The 17,387-nt window shown below is 68.4% G+C and overlaps 1 protein-coding gene across 1 annotated transcript; it reads right to left on the reverse strand.

The window, feature by feature from the left end:
• Window positions 1-9: 9 nt before the first annotated feature.
• On the reverse strand, window positions 10-12,399 carry MUC6 (mucin 6, oligomeric mucus/gel-forming). Its single transcript, XM_043877185.1, has 32 exons — window positions 12,286-12,399; window positions 10,429-10,491; window positions 9,805-10,048; window positions 9,611-9,737; window positions 9,299-9,389; window positions 9,120-9,229; window positions 8,736-8,943; window positions 8,519-8,641; window positions 8,089-8,209; window positions 7,868-8,006; window positions 7,674-7,778; window positions 7,465-7,537; window positions 7,241-7,378; window positions 6,861-7,022; window positions 6,689-6,783; window positions 6,470-6,602; window positions 6,059-6,308; window positions 5,928-5,980; window positions 5,727-5,836; window positions 5,121-5,272; window positions 4,824-4,965; window positions 4,634-4,744; window positions 4,125-4,310; window positions 3,810-4,049; window positions 3,557-3,713; window positions 3,082-3,219; window positions 2,843-2,905; window positions 2,331-2,363; window positions 1,813-2,004; window positions 1,492-1,719; window positions 238-873; window positions 10-23 (listed from the first exon to the last, which is right to left on the reverse strand). The coding sequence occupies exons 1-32, from the start codon at window positions 12,341-12,343 to the stop codon at window positions 10-12; spliced, it is 4,695 nt and encodes a 1,564-aa protein (XP_043733120.1). The 5' UTR covers window positions 12,344-12,399.
• Window positions 12,400-17,387: the final 4,988 nt, after the last annotated feature.

Genomic DNA, 17,387 nt, shown 5'->3' on the forward strand with positions numbered 1-17,387 from the left:
TTGTCTCTGTCAGTGGTGTGGCTCTGGGTGTAGTGATCCCTGTGGTGGTCTCTGTCAGTGGTGTGACTGTGGGCGTGGTGGTCTTTGTCAGTGGTGTGACTGTGGGCGTGGTGGTCTCTGTTGTGGTCTCTGTCAGTGGTGTGGCTGTGGGTGTGGTGGTCTCTGTCAGTGGTGTGACTGTGGGTGTAGTGGTCCCTGTGGTGGTGGTTGTCAGTGGTGTGACTGTGGGTGTGGTGGTCTCTGTCACTGGTGTGACTGTGGGTGTAGTGGTCCCTGTGGTGGTCTCTGTCAGTGGTGTGGCTGTGGGTGTGGTAGTTTCTCTGGTTGTCTCTGTCAGTGGTGTGGCTCTGGGTGTGGTAGTTCCTGTTGTGGTGGTTGTCAGTGACGTGGCTGTGGCTGTGAGCACTGTCTCTGTGACTGGGGTGTGTGTTGATGGAGAAGGGGTGCCAGTTGGCCTTGTGGTGGAGAGGGTGGTGTGGGACTCGGTCAGGATGATGACCTGGTGAGAGGTTGGCATCACCGAGGAGGTGGCCGATGTTGACACGTGGATGGGAAGGGTCTTTGGAGGTGATGGGGCTGGGTAGGGTGTGGTGGTCTGGAGGAGTGTTGCCGTGGGTGGAGCTGTTGTCTGGGATGTGGTGGGGACAGGAAGCGAAAGGATGGTGCTGGAGTGAGCAGTGAAGGGGGGCTCTGGCCCAGGGGGGGTGGCCTTGGAGTGGGCATCCTGTGTGCTGTGACTGGTGGGGGCCGTTGGTCGCAGGCCGGTGTGTGCTGTGCTGGGCCCTGTGGTGCTCTCTGGCGGCCATGGGGGCTCCGTGCGCTGTGTCTCCTGGCTGATGGGGGTTTCGGGGGTCCATCGATGTGTTGAGGATGCTGTTGAAAATAGGGGGGTCATTTCACTCCCTCCCCCTTGTTACCCTGCTTTGGGGTTGCCCACACCTTCCGCATTGGTCTCCTCACCTGTGCCTCTTGTGTGCCTGCTGGGGTGTCCAGCAGCTTTCTGAATGACTCTTGTTCCTCTCCCAGCCCCCTGTCCCGGCATTGTCTGTGGGCCCTTGCTGCATCCTGAATGTCTGCAGTGGGTTATGGGGTCCCTCCCTAGCAGCCCTACTCTCAGGGTGGGCTCCTGTGCCCCGGCCTCAGGCAGGCGCTTCCTCTTCCCTCCTGCTCTCAGGGGAACGGGGAGTTGGTGGCCCTGCCTCCGAGTTGGGGCCTGTGCTTGGCTTAGGGGCCTTTTGGAGCCCTGGCACGCTGAGGCCTGTGGATTCCCTCGGTGAGGGTGGCCGTGGGGGAAGGCTGCTTGGGTCCGCTGGTCTGGGAGATGTGCAGAGAGGAGTGTAATGAGCTGGGCGGGCTGCTCCCACCTTAGGCCCATGGTCACAGGGGTTGCCCACGGCCGCGCTGTTCCACATGGCCCAGAGGCTCAGGCTGGGCACAGGGGCTGCCCCACGGAGGCTCCTCTTTAGGGACAGGCAGTGGAGGCGTGCTTACTTGTGGGATGCCCTGTGGCGGTTCCTGACGTTGCCAGGGTTGGCGAGGCTGCAGTGGTGCGTGCCGTGGCCCGAGCTGTGGACTGCGTGGTGGTGCTGAGGGAGGGCCCTGGGGGCCGCGTGGTGGCCCAGGTGATGGGAGGGCCCGTGGCTGTGGACCTTTGAGTGGCCGTGGGGGCCGCTGTGGATGTGGCTTGGGTGGTAACAGCAGAGGTGCTCCGAGGTGATTCTGCAGGGACGGTGCCCGGTGTCCCCGTCAGCCCCACCCACATGCCCCCCGGGTGCTTGCTCACCCACCGCCGGGCCCCTGCCTGGGCCTTACCCTCTGAGGAGACCTCTGGTTGTGTCCGGGTGGTCGGGGCTGTCCCTGCCTGTGTGGAGGAGGAGGCCATGGCCGTGGCCAGGAGGCTGGGCGTCTGCGTGGGGACTGTGGGTGGTGGTGGGGAGCCAAGCCCAGTGCTGGGGGTCAGCGTGGTGCTGGCCATGGCTGGCGTGGTTTCTGTGGCAGGCGAGCCTGTGGGGGACATGCATTGCTGCTGTTGGGGGTAGGCAGCTGCCCCTGCACGCCCTTGGGGAGGAGCCCTCTCTTCCCTGCTGGGCTCCCGAGCCCCCTGGGCTGGGCAGGAGGCCCCGCAGTACTTGGTGGCCGGGCATTGGGGCCTGCCTGCCCTTCCGGTCTGACTCCTTCCCCCAGGTGCACCTGCCCCCCACACCCATGTGCCCAGCTGCTGCCCCGGCGGACAGACACAGGCGGGCTGGCTGGGCCGCCCCGTGGAGTAGAGCCGGGAGAGCCCAGGGAAGAGCCTGCGTCACCGCGACGCCTCGTGTGTGTGCAGTCACCTGTTGTGGGCGCCGGTGTGCTGGGCGGTGGCACTGCAAGAGGGGGGCCGGTCAGGAGCGCTGCCCCCCTGCCCCCCAACCCAAGGAGGCCCTGCATAGCCTTTGGCTGTGTCCCCAGGGTCTGAGTCAGGAACCCGGGGGTTGGAGCTGCCGTGGAAGTGTCAGGACCCCTGCTCTCCATCCTTCCCCCACCTCACCCCCCGTCGGCATGGTGGGCCTGGCAGGGACTGGCAGGGCTGGCTGGGTGCTGCCCCAGGGTCGCTGTAGGTGGTGGTCAGTGCCCCCGGCTGCCTGTTGGTGAACCCCGAGGCGGTCCCTGCCCTGCACCCACACTCCTCAGCAGGCCTAGGCATGCCCTGTGACCAGAGGCTGAGAGAGGGGATGTTTGCCGGGGGAGGCAAGGGCTGATCCTTTTCCCTGTGTGTCTGTCTGTGTCCCAGGGAGCGGGGTGCACAGGGGCTCGCCGGGAGCTCTGTGAGGGCTGGGGGCTTGCGGGCAGTGGCTGAGCTTACTGCATGGCACACACGTCCCTGTGTCGTGATCGAAGTACTCATCCTGGGAGCAGTTGTAGCAGCCTGAGAGGTGCACGCAGAGAATGGCCAGACCTCAGTGTCGAGCCGGAAGTCCCTCTTCCCCTGGCCTCGGCCCTCCTGGAGGGCCTGTCAGGGTCCCTGCCATCAGGCCCCCATCCCGTCTGTCAGTGGTCCTGACACTGCAGGCCACCCTCCTCCCGTCCCTTCCACGCCCGAACCTTCGATGTTGTCCGGGATGCTCTGTGGCCACACGGGGCAGAGGCATGGCTGGTAGCGCCACGTGCAGTTGACCCCCTGGGTGTACTGGAACTCGCTGCCCACCTCCGTGTGCGTGTTGTAGAAGTCGCAGTACACAGCTGGGGGAGGGACACCATCAGTGGCAGAGCCGGGCTCAGGGTCCCTCTAGGCTTAGGGTTCCCCTGGGCTCAGGGTCCCCAGGGCTCAGGGTCCCTCTGGGCTCAGGGTCCCCCAGGGCTCAGGGTCCCTCTGGGCTCAGGGTCCCCCAGGGCTCAGGGTCCCTCTGGCTCAGGGTACCCCCGGGCTCAGGGTCCCTCAGGGCTCAGGGTCCCCTGGGCTCAGGGTCCCTCTGCAAGGCCTCCCTGGGCACGGCCCGCTGCCCATCCTGGAGAAGCGCTGCAGGTGGGCAGCTCAGCCACAGCCCCGCAGAGGCTGGAGGGCTGGAGCAGGACTCACGGCAGAAGTCGGGGGACCGCCAGTCCACACACACGCCCTTGTCCACGCAGGCCTTGGCGTAGGCGGCCACAGCGTCACACAGGCACTCGCAGTCCCCGCCAGTGTCGCACGCACATGTGTCCTGCACGCAGGCCTCATAGTAGGGCAGGCGGTAGACCTGTGGGCGGCCCTCAGGGTCAGGTGGGGGCTGGGCTCCCCCGCTGACCCTCGCTGACCGCTTGGCGCTGGTGGGGCGGGGTGGGGCAGGGCCCACCTGGCTGTGGCAGGCAGCGAAGGTTTGGCTGTTGATGATGCTGCACTTGCGCTCGGCCCAGGAGCGACGGAAGGCGTTGAGGCTGCAGGGGTCCAGCGCGAAGGTGGTGTCGCCGCACAGAGGGCTCTCCTTCCAGGAGTTCACGAACTCCAGCTCGCTGGATGCCAAGTACTTGCTGCGTGTCTGGAAGTCGTCCTTCATATTCCCGTTGTAGTTGCCACACAGGCCGCAGAGGGGATCCTGCGGGAGCCGGTGTCAGGTGCCGAGCGGGCAGGGGCTCCCCACACCCCCGGGCCACAGGGCGGGCAGTGGTACCTGGGAGGTGCGGGCAACCTTGATGAAGACGGTCATGTGCTTGTTCCAGGTGAGGGTCAGGTTGTACGCGCTGCCGATGGTGACGTCCAGCACCAGGTTCAGGGAGCCAGCCTTGACCCGGAAGTGCACGCCGGGGTCCTCCCCGCTCACCGTGTAGTTGGCGTCTGCCAGCACGATGGACAGGCCCTGGGGGGCGCAGCTGTCACAGGCGGCCTGTGTCCTGGGCAGCAGCCCAGCGCTGCGGGGCTCCCCCTCCCGCCCGAGCTCTCCTGGCCTGGGGGCCTGCCCTCTAGAGCCTTCTTGGGAGAAATTCCCAGGGCACCCTGGAATCTGCTGAGGGCTGAGGGTCAGGCTTGGGGGAGACCCCTCCCCACTGCACAGTTGTCCAGTTCTGGGGGACACTGCCGGCATGGTGTGGACGTGGAGGCCGGGGGCAGAGGGCGGCAAGGGCCCTGAGTGGCTAGGCTCTGGGGCCCCGGAGCAGTTGGGGAGGTCGCCTGCTTGCTCACCCCCAGGAGGATCTTTATGGCCCGCGAGCAGGTGGCGCCCGACTTCGCACACACGACGTTCTCTGTCAGGATCTTGAAGGTGGGCTGCGAGTCGCTGGCATTGCAGCCATCCTGTGGGGAAGGGGTGTTGAGAAGCTGGCCCCATGGCCCCCAGCCCCACATTGGCCCCCGTGGCCTGGCACATACTCACCGTGACCAGGATGTACTCGCAGTTGCCCTCAAACACAAAGCGCTGCCCGTCAAAGGTGACCACGTGGCCCTCCCCATAGAGGCTGCAGGTGGACGGGCAGTGGGCGCTCTGCTGGCAGGACCACGTCCCGTTCGAGCAGGTGCTGTGGAAGGAGCGGGGTGTCCTGGAGTTTGGGGGATGACCTGGGCACACGCGCCCCACAGGACCCTGACCTTGTGGGCTGGCGGGGCCCCTGCCCGCCCCAAGCACTTGACAACAGTTGGGCCACCAGGGTCTGCGGGTGGGGCTGCAGCTCACCAGCTCTTACAGTCGGTGTGGAGCTCAGCGCCCCGGGGGTAGGAGACGCCCGCAAACTCGCACGGGCACTCCTCGGGGGGCACGCACTGCCCACTGGCGTCCTCGTAGAGCCCCTTGGCACAGACACAGCCGGACTCACACTTCGTGGGCACCTGTGGGAGGAGGGTCAGTGGCTCCTGGAGGTGGCCCCACTTGCTGCCACTACAGCCCTGGGCCCTTCTAAGACCCCCCAACCACGTTTTTCCCAGACCCCTCCCTGCGTGCACCCTGCTCTGGGCCTTTCTCTTATCAAAGCTGCCCCACCCCACCCCTAGGGGCTGGGCTGCTCTGGCCCCTTCCCAAGTGGCAGGGCCCTCAGTGCTCAGGCCTCAAGGAACCCACAGAGAAGCACGCTTGGCGGCCAGGCCGTCGGTCACACGCATCTTGGGGTGGGTGGGATGGAGTACGGCCTGCCATCCCTGAAGGGTCTGTGGGAATCCTCTCATGGACCAAGAAGCTGCGGACGTCCACCTAGGGAATGTCCGCCCCGGGGCGTCCCTGGCTTCCTCAGGCAGTGGGGTCTGCTTTCCAAGGAGCGCCCTTGCCCCTCGCTCCACCCAGCCTTACGCAGGGGGTGCCAGTGGCCAGCATCTGACAGGTGGGGGCGCAGGCTGCCCCAAACTTGTCCTCCGAGGACTGGCTGCAGGACTGGAACGTCTTTGGGGCCGAGCAGGTTGCTGCAGAGACAAGGGGCCCGGGGTGAGGGGGACACAGAGAAGCCAAGGCCCCTGCAGTCCAGCTCCGCCAGCCTTGGCCATAGCCACATACCCAAAAGCATCTGAGACCGCGCTGGACAGCTCAGCCGCCCGTTGATGCAGTGGCTGTGGGAGAGGGGCTGGGTAAGTGCCGCCTGGGCAGGGCTGCAGGCCGGGCAGCTGCCCTCCGGAGCCCTTGCTCACCAGACGACCCCGTTGACCATGGTGGACTGGTCGGCCAGGATGAACCCGTGGTTGTCCAGGAGGCACGGGCACTGTGCCTTGCGCACACACTCGGTCTTGTGGTTCAGGTAGGTGCCCTCGGGGCAGTTGCAGCCGTCCACCGGCACAGCGCTGGGGTGGCACTCGGCCTCTCGGTCGGTCAGCGACAGGCACGTGTGGTCACAGGCCTGGCTGTCGTAGCTGAACGTCTGGTTGCCTGTGCAGGGAATGCCTGCGGGGGGCCAGGGGACAGGAGCCACGTCCTGGGGAGGTGCCCTCCGTGTCCGCCCCGCCAGCCCCGCCCACCCCGCTGTGCCCTCCCCGCAGGCCCCGCCCACCAGTGTGCCCGCCCACAGGCCCCGCCCACCACAAGGCCCCGCCCCCCGCACGCACTGCAGTTGTCCACGCTGCTCCTCCAACCCTGTAGCAGGACGCCCTGCGAGGCGCACGCGAGCGCGTAGTCCCCAAGGGCGGCGCAGATGTGCGGGAAGGTCTCCTCGTAGTTGCAGGCCTGGTATACGCACCTCTGCGGGCCAGACAGTGGCCATCGGCGTCTGCCCGGAACCCCGAGAGTCTCCCCCGGGGCCCCTCCATGCCCACGGCCCTGCCCACCTTGTAGAAGGGCTTGGGGTCCACGGTGGCATGGCAATTCTCGAACACCGTGCCCTTCTTCACCAGCACCGCACAGTGGGTCTCCGCACACACCTCTAGGGGGGCAGGCCGGCGTGGGTCAGCTGCCCGCCAGGGTCTCCCGCCCACCCTGCCCCTCCTGGGCAGCACTCACTGTTGAGCTGGCTCATGGAGCAGGGGTCGGTCTCACGCTCCAGCGCAGCGGGGCAGTTCCCCGCCCGCCAGGAGTCCACGAAGAGCGAGGCAGTGCCCTCGGCAATGCCCATGCTCGTGGTGAAATCGTCCGTCGTGTCCCCGTTGAAGTTGCCGCAGAGCCCTGGGCCGATGGCGAGGGTGGGTGGCCCGAGCTCCTTCCTGTCCTCCCCTGTGCTCCCCAAGGCCCCCTCCTCCCCTAACCACACTGGGAGGGCCAGCTGTGGTGCTGGATGGACTGGGTCAGCTCCAGGCTCTGCAGGGCCCTCCTCCTCTGGGGTGGCCAGGCCAGGCGGGGAGGGGCATCTGGGCCAGCCCTGGGCAGACTGGGATGGGACTCACCTCTGGTCTGGCCTCTGAACTGGGGCCCAACAGTGATGTACAGCTGGAACACAGGCCACAGCTGGATCACGAGCTCTAGCCCAAAGGTGGTGACCATCTGGAGGTGGGTGGATGTCTGCCTGAAGACCGTGATGTTTCCTGAGGGGACAGGGGCCTCAGCAGGTGTCCTGCTTTGGGACCCGGCTCAATGAGGCCCCGGGTGCCAGGTGGGGTTGGGGACATACGAGTCTTGTATGGCAGCCACTTGATGTCGCCATTGTTGGTGACCACCTCGTCCTGAGAAATCACGATTTTGTCCTGGGGGACGGAGGCCTGAGTTACAGGGGGCCGGGAGCAGGGGAAACCCCCAACTCGTGCGGGCCAGGCAGGGTGAAGCGGGAGCTGGGGTGGGTCTGCCTGGGGCCCTGGGTGGGCGCAGGTAGGGTGGCCTCACCTGGCTGGACTTGTAGATGACAGCGACCAGGGAGGTCTCCGAGTGTGAGTAACCAGACTTGTCAAACACAGCCATGACCGAGCCGCCGTCAGGGAGCTGGGGGCTCTGGGGGAGGGGTGGCTCAGGTCAGGCCCCAGGGCTCTCACGGTGTCCCCCCGCCTGTGGCGGGGCCCCCATTGGAGGCTGTGTCCTACCTGGACAAGGATGTAGGTGCAGGTGCCATGGAAGCGGTAGGGCCTGGCGTCGAACGTGGTGACGAAGGAGCCGCCCTCCAGGGTACAGCGCCGTGGGCAGGGCCGATCCTCACACTCCCAGTGGCCCCCCGAGCACAGGCTGTGGGTGACAGGCGTGATCCAGATGGCCCCCAGCGTCCCCCCGCTGGCCTGCATGCCCTCTCCCGCGGCTCAGCACTCACCAGGTCTGGCAGGCGGCTGTCGTGACCTCCCCAGGGGCATAGACCACCCCGCTGAGCGTGCAGGGGCACTGGGGCTCAGACACGCAGCTGTGGTTTTTGGAGATGTCGTCCAGAACCATCCCTGCAGGAGAGCGGCTTCCTGGGGCTGCGGCCCAGGGACCCCTCCCCCGCCTGTGGGGGCACGGGAGAGCCCCCACCCTCGGCCCTGCCCCCTCCCTGGGTGCTGCCCCCTGGGTGGCAGGCCCTGCCCCGCCGCCGCCTCGATCCCCGAGGGTGAGGACCAGCCCGGGCACAGTGAGGCGGAGCCCTCCCTAGGGCAAGTCTCAGCGGAGCGTCTGGGGCCGCAGGTCCTGGCTCCCAGCCTGGGGTGGGAGGGCAGAGGCCCGGCTCTGGGCGCCTTTCGGGGGTCCTGGGAGGGTGGCGGCCTCACCTTCTGGGCAGAAGCAGCCGAAGGTGCAGAAGCTGGAGCAGCTATGCTGCGGGTTGGAGCAGGTCTGCACGCAGGTGTCGCCGCACTCCCGGTACACCTGGTTGGCCGGGCACTGGCCCACAGCTGCAGGTCGAGTGGCCCTGTGAGAGGGGCCCGCGGCCCGGCCTGAGCCCCCACCACCCGCCCGGGCCCTCTCTGCTCGCTCCCCGGGACTCACAGCAGAGGTCGGGGCTCCGCCAGCTGTTGACGGGCTGGCCGGCCATGCTGCACTGGCGTGAGTACTCAGACAGCGTGGCGCAACTGCAGTTGTGCCGGCTGGGCTGGACGCACGCGGCCATGTCTGCCTGGCAGCTCTGCAGGAAGGGCTCCCGGGGCACGGTGCACTCGGGGGCCACCAGGGTCAGCAGCTGCAGGCAGGCCTGGGCCTGGGCACAGGGCCACGCAGGGTCACGGGGGCCAAGGCACGCCCCCCCCCCACACGTGCCCGCAAGGCTGGGGTGTCGCTGGCCTGGGTCCCCGCCCAACCCCATGCGCTGGCCCCACCCCGACGGTAGGCCCCCCACCTCCGACCCCAGGAGCCCGCCCCAGCTGCCTCACACACGTGCTGTGCCTGCAGGAGCCGGGGGCTGGGGATGGCCTCGTAGGCGCAGATCTCGTTGGGGTCGTCCAGCTTCTGGATGGCGGCGTACTTGTGGGGCTCCAGCAGTTGGCCTGGTGGGGGCAGGGCAGGGTCAGCGCCACGCTTGCTGGGCCACAGCGGGGCTGCCAGCCCTCACCTACCGTCCTCGCTCAGAAACTCGTTGGTCTTCTCGCCATTGAAGTTCCCGCACAGCCCGCACATCTTGCCCATGTACTTCCTCTCCACCAGGACCTGTGGGGGCGGGCACTGCCGTTGGGTGGGTGGGGAGGGGCACAGGGCCCCGGCCACTCACGCCTACTCCAGGGGCGCAGAGCCCACTCACAGGGCAGGGCCTGGTGACACGCCTCCCCAAGTCTGCCCGCCCGGCTCCCCCGTTCTCACTGGCTTGTCCTCGAGCCCCTCGAAAGCCCAGGCTCCCCAGCCCAGCCCCTGACCCCTGCTGACGCCCTCACCATGAGGTGGGCACCGGGACCCCACATGACCACCAGCTCCATCTCCAGCTGCTTGGCCAGCAGCCGCACGCTCTGTCCGAAGGGTGTGATCTGGAGCCCGTTGCTGGTGTGGGGCAGGCTGACCACCCTGCAGGGCAACCGTGGTCAGGGCCGCCCCCGGGCCCCCAGCTGCCCCTCCCGGCTCTCCGGCCTACCCCACGTCCTTGACGGCGATGACTGAGCCCTGCACGGTGACCGCAGAGGCCCCCAGCTCCACAATGATCCGGGAGATGTTCCCCCCAGGCCCTCGCCGCAGCTGGACACTGAAGGTGGATGGGGCATCCTCGCAGACGGCCGCGAAGACATAGTTGCAGGTCCCCGAGAAGTCATACGTGAGGCCGTCGAAGGTGGAGAAGTGGTCAGCCCCCCATGTTGAGCACCGGCCCTTGTTGTCTGGAGCTGCAGAGACGGTGGGGTCTTGGAGTCCTGTGTCCTCCCAGCTGGCAGAGGGTCTGCGGCCCCTCCCAGTCTCCAGACACCCCCGGGGGTGGGCGGGGAAAGGGGCCTGCATCTCCATGCCCACCCAGCTCTGGGCTGGGGTCTGCCTCACGGGAGTATGGGCCTCTGTCGGACCTGGACTCTGGGATGTGAAGCGGCAGCTTAGCCTGCGTTCAGCAGGACCCCTGCCCCCTCGGCAGGACGAGCTCATCCCCCCCCGGGGGAGGGGTGGGCTGGGGTCTCCCCTCGCGGAGACTCTAGGTCCCGTGCGCCATGTAGCCGGGCCATGGCCCTGTGCCCTGGGCAGTTCCTCAGGACGGGGGGCTGCCCGTGAGCCTCACCTGTCTGGGGGGCGTCCTTCACCCTGTGGGGCCCTGGGGGCACCGAGGAGCTGTCCTCCAGACCTGCGAGGACAGGGCCCCCCATCAGTGTGCTGCCGCCCATGTCTGGGGGTGAGGTCCCAGTGCTGGCAGGTGGCAGGGTCATCTGCGTGCATCCCGGGGTCCCGCCCCTGCCCCCGCCGCTGTGCCCCCTGCCTCGGGGTGCACTGGATTCCTGGCCACACTGACTCCTGAGTCTCAGCGTGGTGGCTGCCTATGTCGCCCCTCTGGGTGACACCAGGAGCCGGCCCACCTGCCTGATGGCTGTGGGGTCCCCGGCCGGCTGAAGGGGTGGCGACCCGGCCCCCTCCCCCTGCAGCGCCCACCACACGGGGCTGCCCCTGGCACGTCTTCTCAGCTCACCACCATCCCCCACGGCGCCTGGAGTTACGTCAGCTGTGCCACCCTGGACAGGCCCCATGGGGCTGGCACACACACTGTTCCTTCTGCACGCTTGGCGGCCCTTCCTGCACTGCCCATTCTGGTCGGCCCGGGCCCTGCTCAGAGGCCTCCATCCCGGAGTCCCCGGCCCCCAGACGTCGAACCGGTGCTTCCAGGCCTCTGGACCAGGAAGGCAGGGCCTCCCTCTCGCCTCCTCCGGGGCCAGCACAGGGTCAGCGCTTAGAGACTCCGGCCCGCCCCAACCCCACTGCATCCACAGCCCGAACCCCCACGGCGCCAAAGGCACGCCCCTCGCCACCCCTGTGTCCTTACGCCCACCCTGGCTGGCTCCTGGCGTTTCTCTCCCCCTGGCTCTGGGCCCAGGTATGGGGGTCCCCAGAGCCTGGAATGGGCCCAGGGAGGCGGCCTTGGCTGGGCAGGGGTCCTGGGTGCTCAGAGCCACCCCAGGTGAGAAAGCTGGTCCCTGGGTGGGAGGTAAGGGTGGAATGGGCCCAGGGCTGCCCACTGGCCTCGCGGCCTGCCCCCAGGCCGGGCACCTTTCCCTGGCTCCACACCGAGGTTGCGGGGGCCCTGGGGCTGCCAAGGGTCACAGCGGGGCAGCAGCTAAGCAGGTGGGCCTTCTCCTGGCTTGAGACTGGGCTCTGGGTCAGACCTGGTGCCTGCGGTCAGCCGACTGGAAGGGCTTCCCCCGGGCCACGGGGTGATCCCTCTGGGCTGGCCCCTTCTGAGGGCCGGGCTGGGGGTCGGGGAGCCTCAGCCCGCAGTGGCTGCGATGCCTGGGACGCTTGGCTGAGGGGCCTGGGGGAGGAGGAGGGGGACCCACGTCCCCACAGCCTGACAGGTGAGACTGGCTGGGGCGGCCCTTCCAGCCCCCGCTTCTTTGATCCTCACATTGGCCACACAAGGGGAGTGTCGCCCCACTTTACAGACCGGGAAACCGAGGCCCAGAGCCCTCCTCGGGCTTGCTGTTCGCAGCCAGGACTCCCCGGAGTCAGCTCTCTCCCTGAGTCTTTTGACTTCAGTGCCCACAAGGCCCCCTGCATGCCCTCTGGCTGCCCCTGGGGACCCCAGAGGCCTCTCAGGACCCAGGGCCCAGTGGGGCTTGCCAGTGCCAGGCTTCGGGCACTGAGGCCCCACCACGGTCCCCCGCCCAGCACGCCTGCGTCCCGAGGGGCCCCTGTCCCCTGACCTGCGCGGACACGTGGGCCCTGGCCAGCGGGGCGGCCACGGAGCAGGGACAGGCCGCCCTGGCCCGCCGGTCGTCTCTTGGTGACCGCCCCGCCATCTCCTGGCCATCAGCGTCCACATGGCCCGCCCGCCTCCCGCCGAGTCTCAGGCGAGAAGGCCTGGAGACGCTGCCGCGTGGAGGGGCCCTGGAGGGGTCTGGCACCCCGCTGCCCGCGGGCCCCCACTCACCAGCACCGAGCAGGGCCCCCCCGCAGGAGAGGAGCAGCAGCAGCCGTGGCCCGAGCATGGCGCGAGGCGGGAGCGGTCACTGCTGGACCCGCGCCTCCGCGGGGCACAACGCGGCCGGCTGCACCTTTGCGGCCCGAGTGGGCGCCCTGCGCCTTATGTAGGGCGAGACCTGCCCGCCACGCCCGCCGAGCCCCACGCTCCGTCCCCCAGCGGCCACAGCCAGCCGGGCGCCACGGCGGCCAAACAGGATCTCCGGTGCTGCTTTATCAGGACGTGGCCTTTAGAAAATTCTTGAGCGGGCAGCAGCCCCATAATTACTCACCCCTGGGCAGGGGGCTGGCACACACCCTCTGGGGTCCCGCAAACATCTCCGGTGTTTACTCAAGCTGCGGTTGCCAGGAGTCTCCCGGGGTCAGTGAGGGAGTCAGTCCGGCACCTTCAGCCACACTGAGAGGGGCGTGTCTGGGCCGTGTTGGGGGAGATGCTGGGCTCCCCCCAGGGCACTGCTGGGGGGGTGGGCTCCATTCTCACCTGGACCCTTGTCCCTGAAACGGCGCCAGCCTGCCAGGCCCACCCCACCTGGGAGGAATGGACCCTTGGAGGGACCTCCAGAGGTCAACACCCGCCCTTGGGGGTCCTGGGTGGGGGTTATCGTGTGGCCGGCCTGGGGCTCAGATGAACACCTCCCTGGAGGCCCCAGGAGCTTTTGGGACCACCCCACCTCCCCGGCGTGGGTACCCTGGTTGGCCAGCTCACCCCTAGAGACCCCCTTCTTGGCTGGCCTCCGGGGACCCTGGTCGTGCAGCACCCACACGCTCTGAGCTGCTGACCTCAGGCGTGGCGGGGGTGAGGTGGGCTCAGGGCTGCCCATCTGGGCACATCTCGGGGGGGTCTAGTGCCAGCCCTGGGTGCTCGGCCCCTTCAGGCAGAGGAGCAGAGGCTATGCCCACACCCCCAACGCGGGGCGGAGGACGTGGCTGCTGGGGCGGCACCTGGAGGAGCAGGAAGCGGGGGGCGGGGGGTGCGCTGGTGGGCGCTTGTCCACGGGCAGTTCACACGCCAGCCCCGCGAGGGGTCAGGGCGAGGGTCAGCTGGGGGTCTCAATCAGGGGAGGGGAGGGTCAGGGCGAGGGGAGGGTTGGGGCACAGGTGTTCAGAATCCTCCAGCTTCTCCAGCGTATCCCCGCTCTGAGTAGGGGCCGGGGGGCCGGCATGGAGGGGGCTCTCCTCTTCCTGAGGGGGTTCTGCCCACAGGGACTTGGAGTGCTGAGGCCTGGCTCCTTCCACAGAGGATCTGTGTCTGGGGCCTCCCCACACCTCATGGCCCTGCCTGGCCACCTGCTCCTGGCTCATAAGCACAGAAGATGCTATGCGCTCGCCTAAAGAAATTGCGGTTTGTAGAATAGTGTTTAAAGAGGAATGCACTCTCGGAGAGCTGCTAGCCCGCGGGGCCCGAGGCCGAGGGGCGGGCAGGCGGGACGTTCTCTGTCGTCTCTCCCCGCTGCTCTTTGCACCCCGTCGGGGGTCCCAGGCCTAGGGTGCGTGGGCCCAGGTGGGCGGGGGCCTGCCCCGGAATCTCTGTGGCTGTCCCTGCAGGCGGGGTGGTGCTGAGAGCCGCCTTTGTTCTGGGGGTGATGGGTGCCCTTGGCTGCTGGCCATGCTTTGCCAGGGGGCCTCGGTGGGGGTCTGTCTACCCCGGGGCTGCTCTGAGTGAAGGCTCAGGGCAGGCTGACGGGTGGGGGCTGGGGTCCCTCAGGGACGGGGGGTGGGCCTGCCCTCAGGCCTCCACCTAGCGGGAGCTCCAGGAAGGCATGTGCACCCAGATGAGGGGCCACAGGGAAGCAGAGCTCTGGGGCCGCCAGACCACCTCCCACCCGTCGGCCTAGGGCCCGGGTGCAGCCCAGGGTGGGCAGCGTGAGGCAGAGGGGCCTGGAGGGCTGCCCCTCCCCCGGGCCCCCTGCAGCTGGGGCTGCAGTGGAATCAAGCCCCAAGCCCTTCTCTCTCCTGGCCCGCGTTCCATCCCCCTTCCTGGACCCTCCGGGGGCCCCTGAGCTCCTCCATCGGTCGGGCCGCGTGCCCACCTGCCGCCCCTCCCCAGCAGGCGCCCACCCGGCCACGGGACCTTGGTACCAGCTGCCCGAGCTTCCCACATGCGGCCCCGGGTGCCCCCCGCACCCCGTCCCCCCTCCGTCCAGACTGCGTCCTGCACGTCGGGTGCAGCTGCGTCTCCCAGCAGGCCCCCTCGCACGGCCATCCTCATGTCCTCCGTGCCCCAGCGCCTGGAGGGGGCCCACTCCTCGGGACAGCTCGGGTGGACTGTGGTCTCGGGCTGGGGAGGGGGCGGCACTTGTGGCAGGCAAGGGGTCTGCTTGATGGGGTCCAGGGTCACCTCCCAGACGCCTGAGGGGTGCAGACGTTACCAGCCGGATGTCTGGTGGGGATGTCACCGGGTTGCAGTCGGCTGCGCCCAGGGCCTGGACCACAGAGGCCGTGTGTGTGCACTTGTGATTTGGTCTGAGTTTCCTGGAAAAGTCACACGTGTGGTCCAGGATCTGTCACCGCAGGTGGCTCAGGCCCTGAAGTGAGTGAACGGCTCTGGCCTTTCAGCACGGCTGGTGCCCAGGTCCTGCTGCGACCCGGAGAGGGGGGTGTGGGGGGGTCTGGGAGGGGCTTCCCTCTCTACTCGGGAAATCACAGAGCAGGCATTGTTGTCGCTGCCCTGGGGGCGCGGGAATGTGCTGAGCAAACCGCACCAAGATAAGCCTGTGTGTGGCCCTCTCGCCACTGTCCCCGTCGGCCGGCCGGCCTCGGGGACGGAGCCCCAGACAAGCGGGCGACTGTTCGCTGCAGAGCCCTGCCTCACAGCCACCACCCCAGCCTCCCGGCTCAGTTGGGAGGGTGGGCACCGACCCCTAGGCCGTGGCTCGCCGGGGTGGTGGCCGAGGGCCCAGGTGAGGACTCTGCACTCACGGCCCGTGGATGCTTCTAGAAGCTCCCGTCGGGGCTGCGTGTCACGCTGGAGGCCCTGAGGCTCGAGGGTGGTGGTTTCAGCACAGCCGAATTCAGCCTGGAGGGTTTGGCCTTGCAGTGCCCGCGCCCTGGCCTGTTTGTGAGCTGGCCGGGTGGCAGAGGGGGCCGTGACGACCAGGAGCACTGGGGAGCTGGGCCTTTCACGCAGGGGCAGCGGTGACCTTGTGCTGAGCCGGGGGCAACGTTGCGACTGCCCTGGACCTGGGCGTCGAGGCCCGGAGTGAGTGGCTGCTGGCTGAGTCTTTGGCAGGAGAGATGTGAGGCCACGAGTGGCCGTGGACCAGGACCGTCCGCGGCCTGAGAGCGGATGCTGGGGAGACGTGCTGACCCGGAGACCCTGGGCCCAGAGTAGCCCGAGCAGGGGTTCCCCGAGGGACCTCTGCCAGGGCGGAGTCGCCTGCCCTCTCCCGCCCACCCCCACCCCAGCGTCCTGTGTGTGGCCAGCTGGGCAGGCGCCCCCCGACTGTGGTTCTTGAGCCTACAGCCCCTTCCTTGAGACCCCCACCTGCAGCCAGCAGGGAGCGGCCGCGTGAGGCTTGGGAGGGGCCCCAGGCCCCCCCATCACTCTCAGCCGCCTCATCTGTGCTGTTTGGCCTCCTGTCCACTCCCCAACTGGCCTGCTTCTAGCTGGCCCTTCCAGACCACCACCCTCAGCTACTGGGGTCGGCCCTGTAGCTGGCATCGGTGGAGCCAGTGAGCCAGGAGGGGCCGGGAGGGGCCCTCAGTGAGGGTGCTGCAAGGGGCTGGGGCAGGTGTTCCTCTTGGCGGCCCAGGGCCTCCCTGCCGGCCCCTAGCATTGCCTTTGGGCCCCAGTTCTTCCTGCAGACTCCTGGGCCTGGATTTGGGGTGGGTGCCGTCCCTGCAGGGCAGCCCCAGGGCCGACCGTGGCCCCCAGCTCCTTCGAGGCGCCGTCAGATGGACAGAACGTCATGTCCCTGGAGGGGGTGAGGTGTAGGACTGGCCTTGGCACGGGGGGGGGGCCCTGGGGAGGGGGACGCCACTGCCTGAGTCCACGGCTGCCGCAGGCCGGGTGGGACTGAACAGGCTCACTGCCCGCCCCTGCCGGGTGGGACTGAATAGGCTCACTGCCCGCCCCTGCCGGCTGGGCCTGGGGTCCTTAGCGTCCGTTTTAGCGCCTGGCCTGGCGGGGCCCTTACCAGGGACCAGGAGGCTTAGGGGCACATTGAGCCGAGGTGGGCTGGGAAAGCGGGCCCTGGCCGCCTGGCCCTCCTGCTGGGGAGGAGGAGCTGAGTCTCTCGGTGACTGCACTGGCCTGTGCTCTGCACGGCCCGCCACCCACTCTGACCCGGGGGGAGGGGCCTCCGATCCCCCTGTGGGGGCCAGCTCTGCCCCTCTGCCTGCCGCTGGGGGCCTGGGGCAGCCCCTCTCGGTTTCCCGGCTGCCGGACCCCAGTCCTCTTTCTTCCGAGCCTGGCTCCAGCCCCCACTCCCGCCCCCATTTGAGGGTCCTGAAGGCTCCACTTGGAGATGCTGGGGGACACTGATGTCTGCAGCTTCTGGCCCAGCTCGGAGCCCCACCCCACAGTTGATCATGCCCCCCACCTTCCACTCCCACCCTACCCTTCCCCATCCCCTCCCCTCCCCCACCCCCATCACCCCCCCCCATTTCCCCCCCGTCACCCCCCCACTGCCTGCCCAGCTTCACTGTGCTGAGAGCTGGCGGATGTTGGTGAAAAGCAAACAGATAAGGCTGGCCGGAGGGATCCGCGGGGGGCCCACGTTGGGGTTGGGGGGTTATCTGGGGCGGGGGAGGAGGACGGGGAGGGGAGAAGGATGGGATGGAGGAGGGGAGGGGAGGAGAGTGGGGAAGACGGGAGGGGGCAGGATGGGGCGGCGTGGTGGTGGGGGGGAGGGCATTCTTGGCAGAGTGTCCAGGTCGGGCTGCTGGGCAGAGCGGGCCTGGCGGCTCCAAGCCCAAGCCGCTGGGGTCTGGGTCAGATCCGCGGGGCCGGCTCTGGGGAGGGCCCCGCCTCTGCCTGGTGGAAGGGGGAGGGCAGTTCCAGCGTCTCCTCTTCTAGGGCCACTGAGCCCACCAGAGGGCCCCACGGTCTCA

This window comes from Cervus elaphus, chromosome 2 (genome assembly GCF_910594005.1).
Source record: "Cervus elaphus chromosome 2, mCerEla1.1, whole genome shotgun sequence".
Classification (NCBI taxonomy): domain Eukaryota; kingdom Metazoa; phylum Chordata; class Mammalia; order Artiodactyla; family Cervidae; genus Cervus; species Cervus elaphus.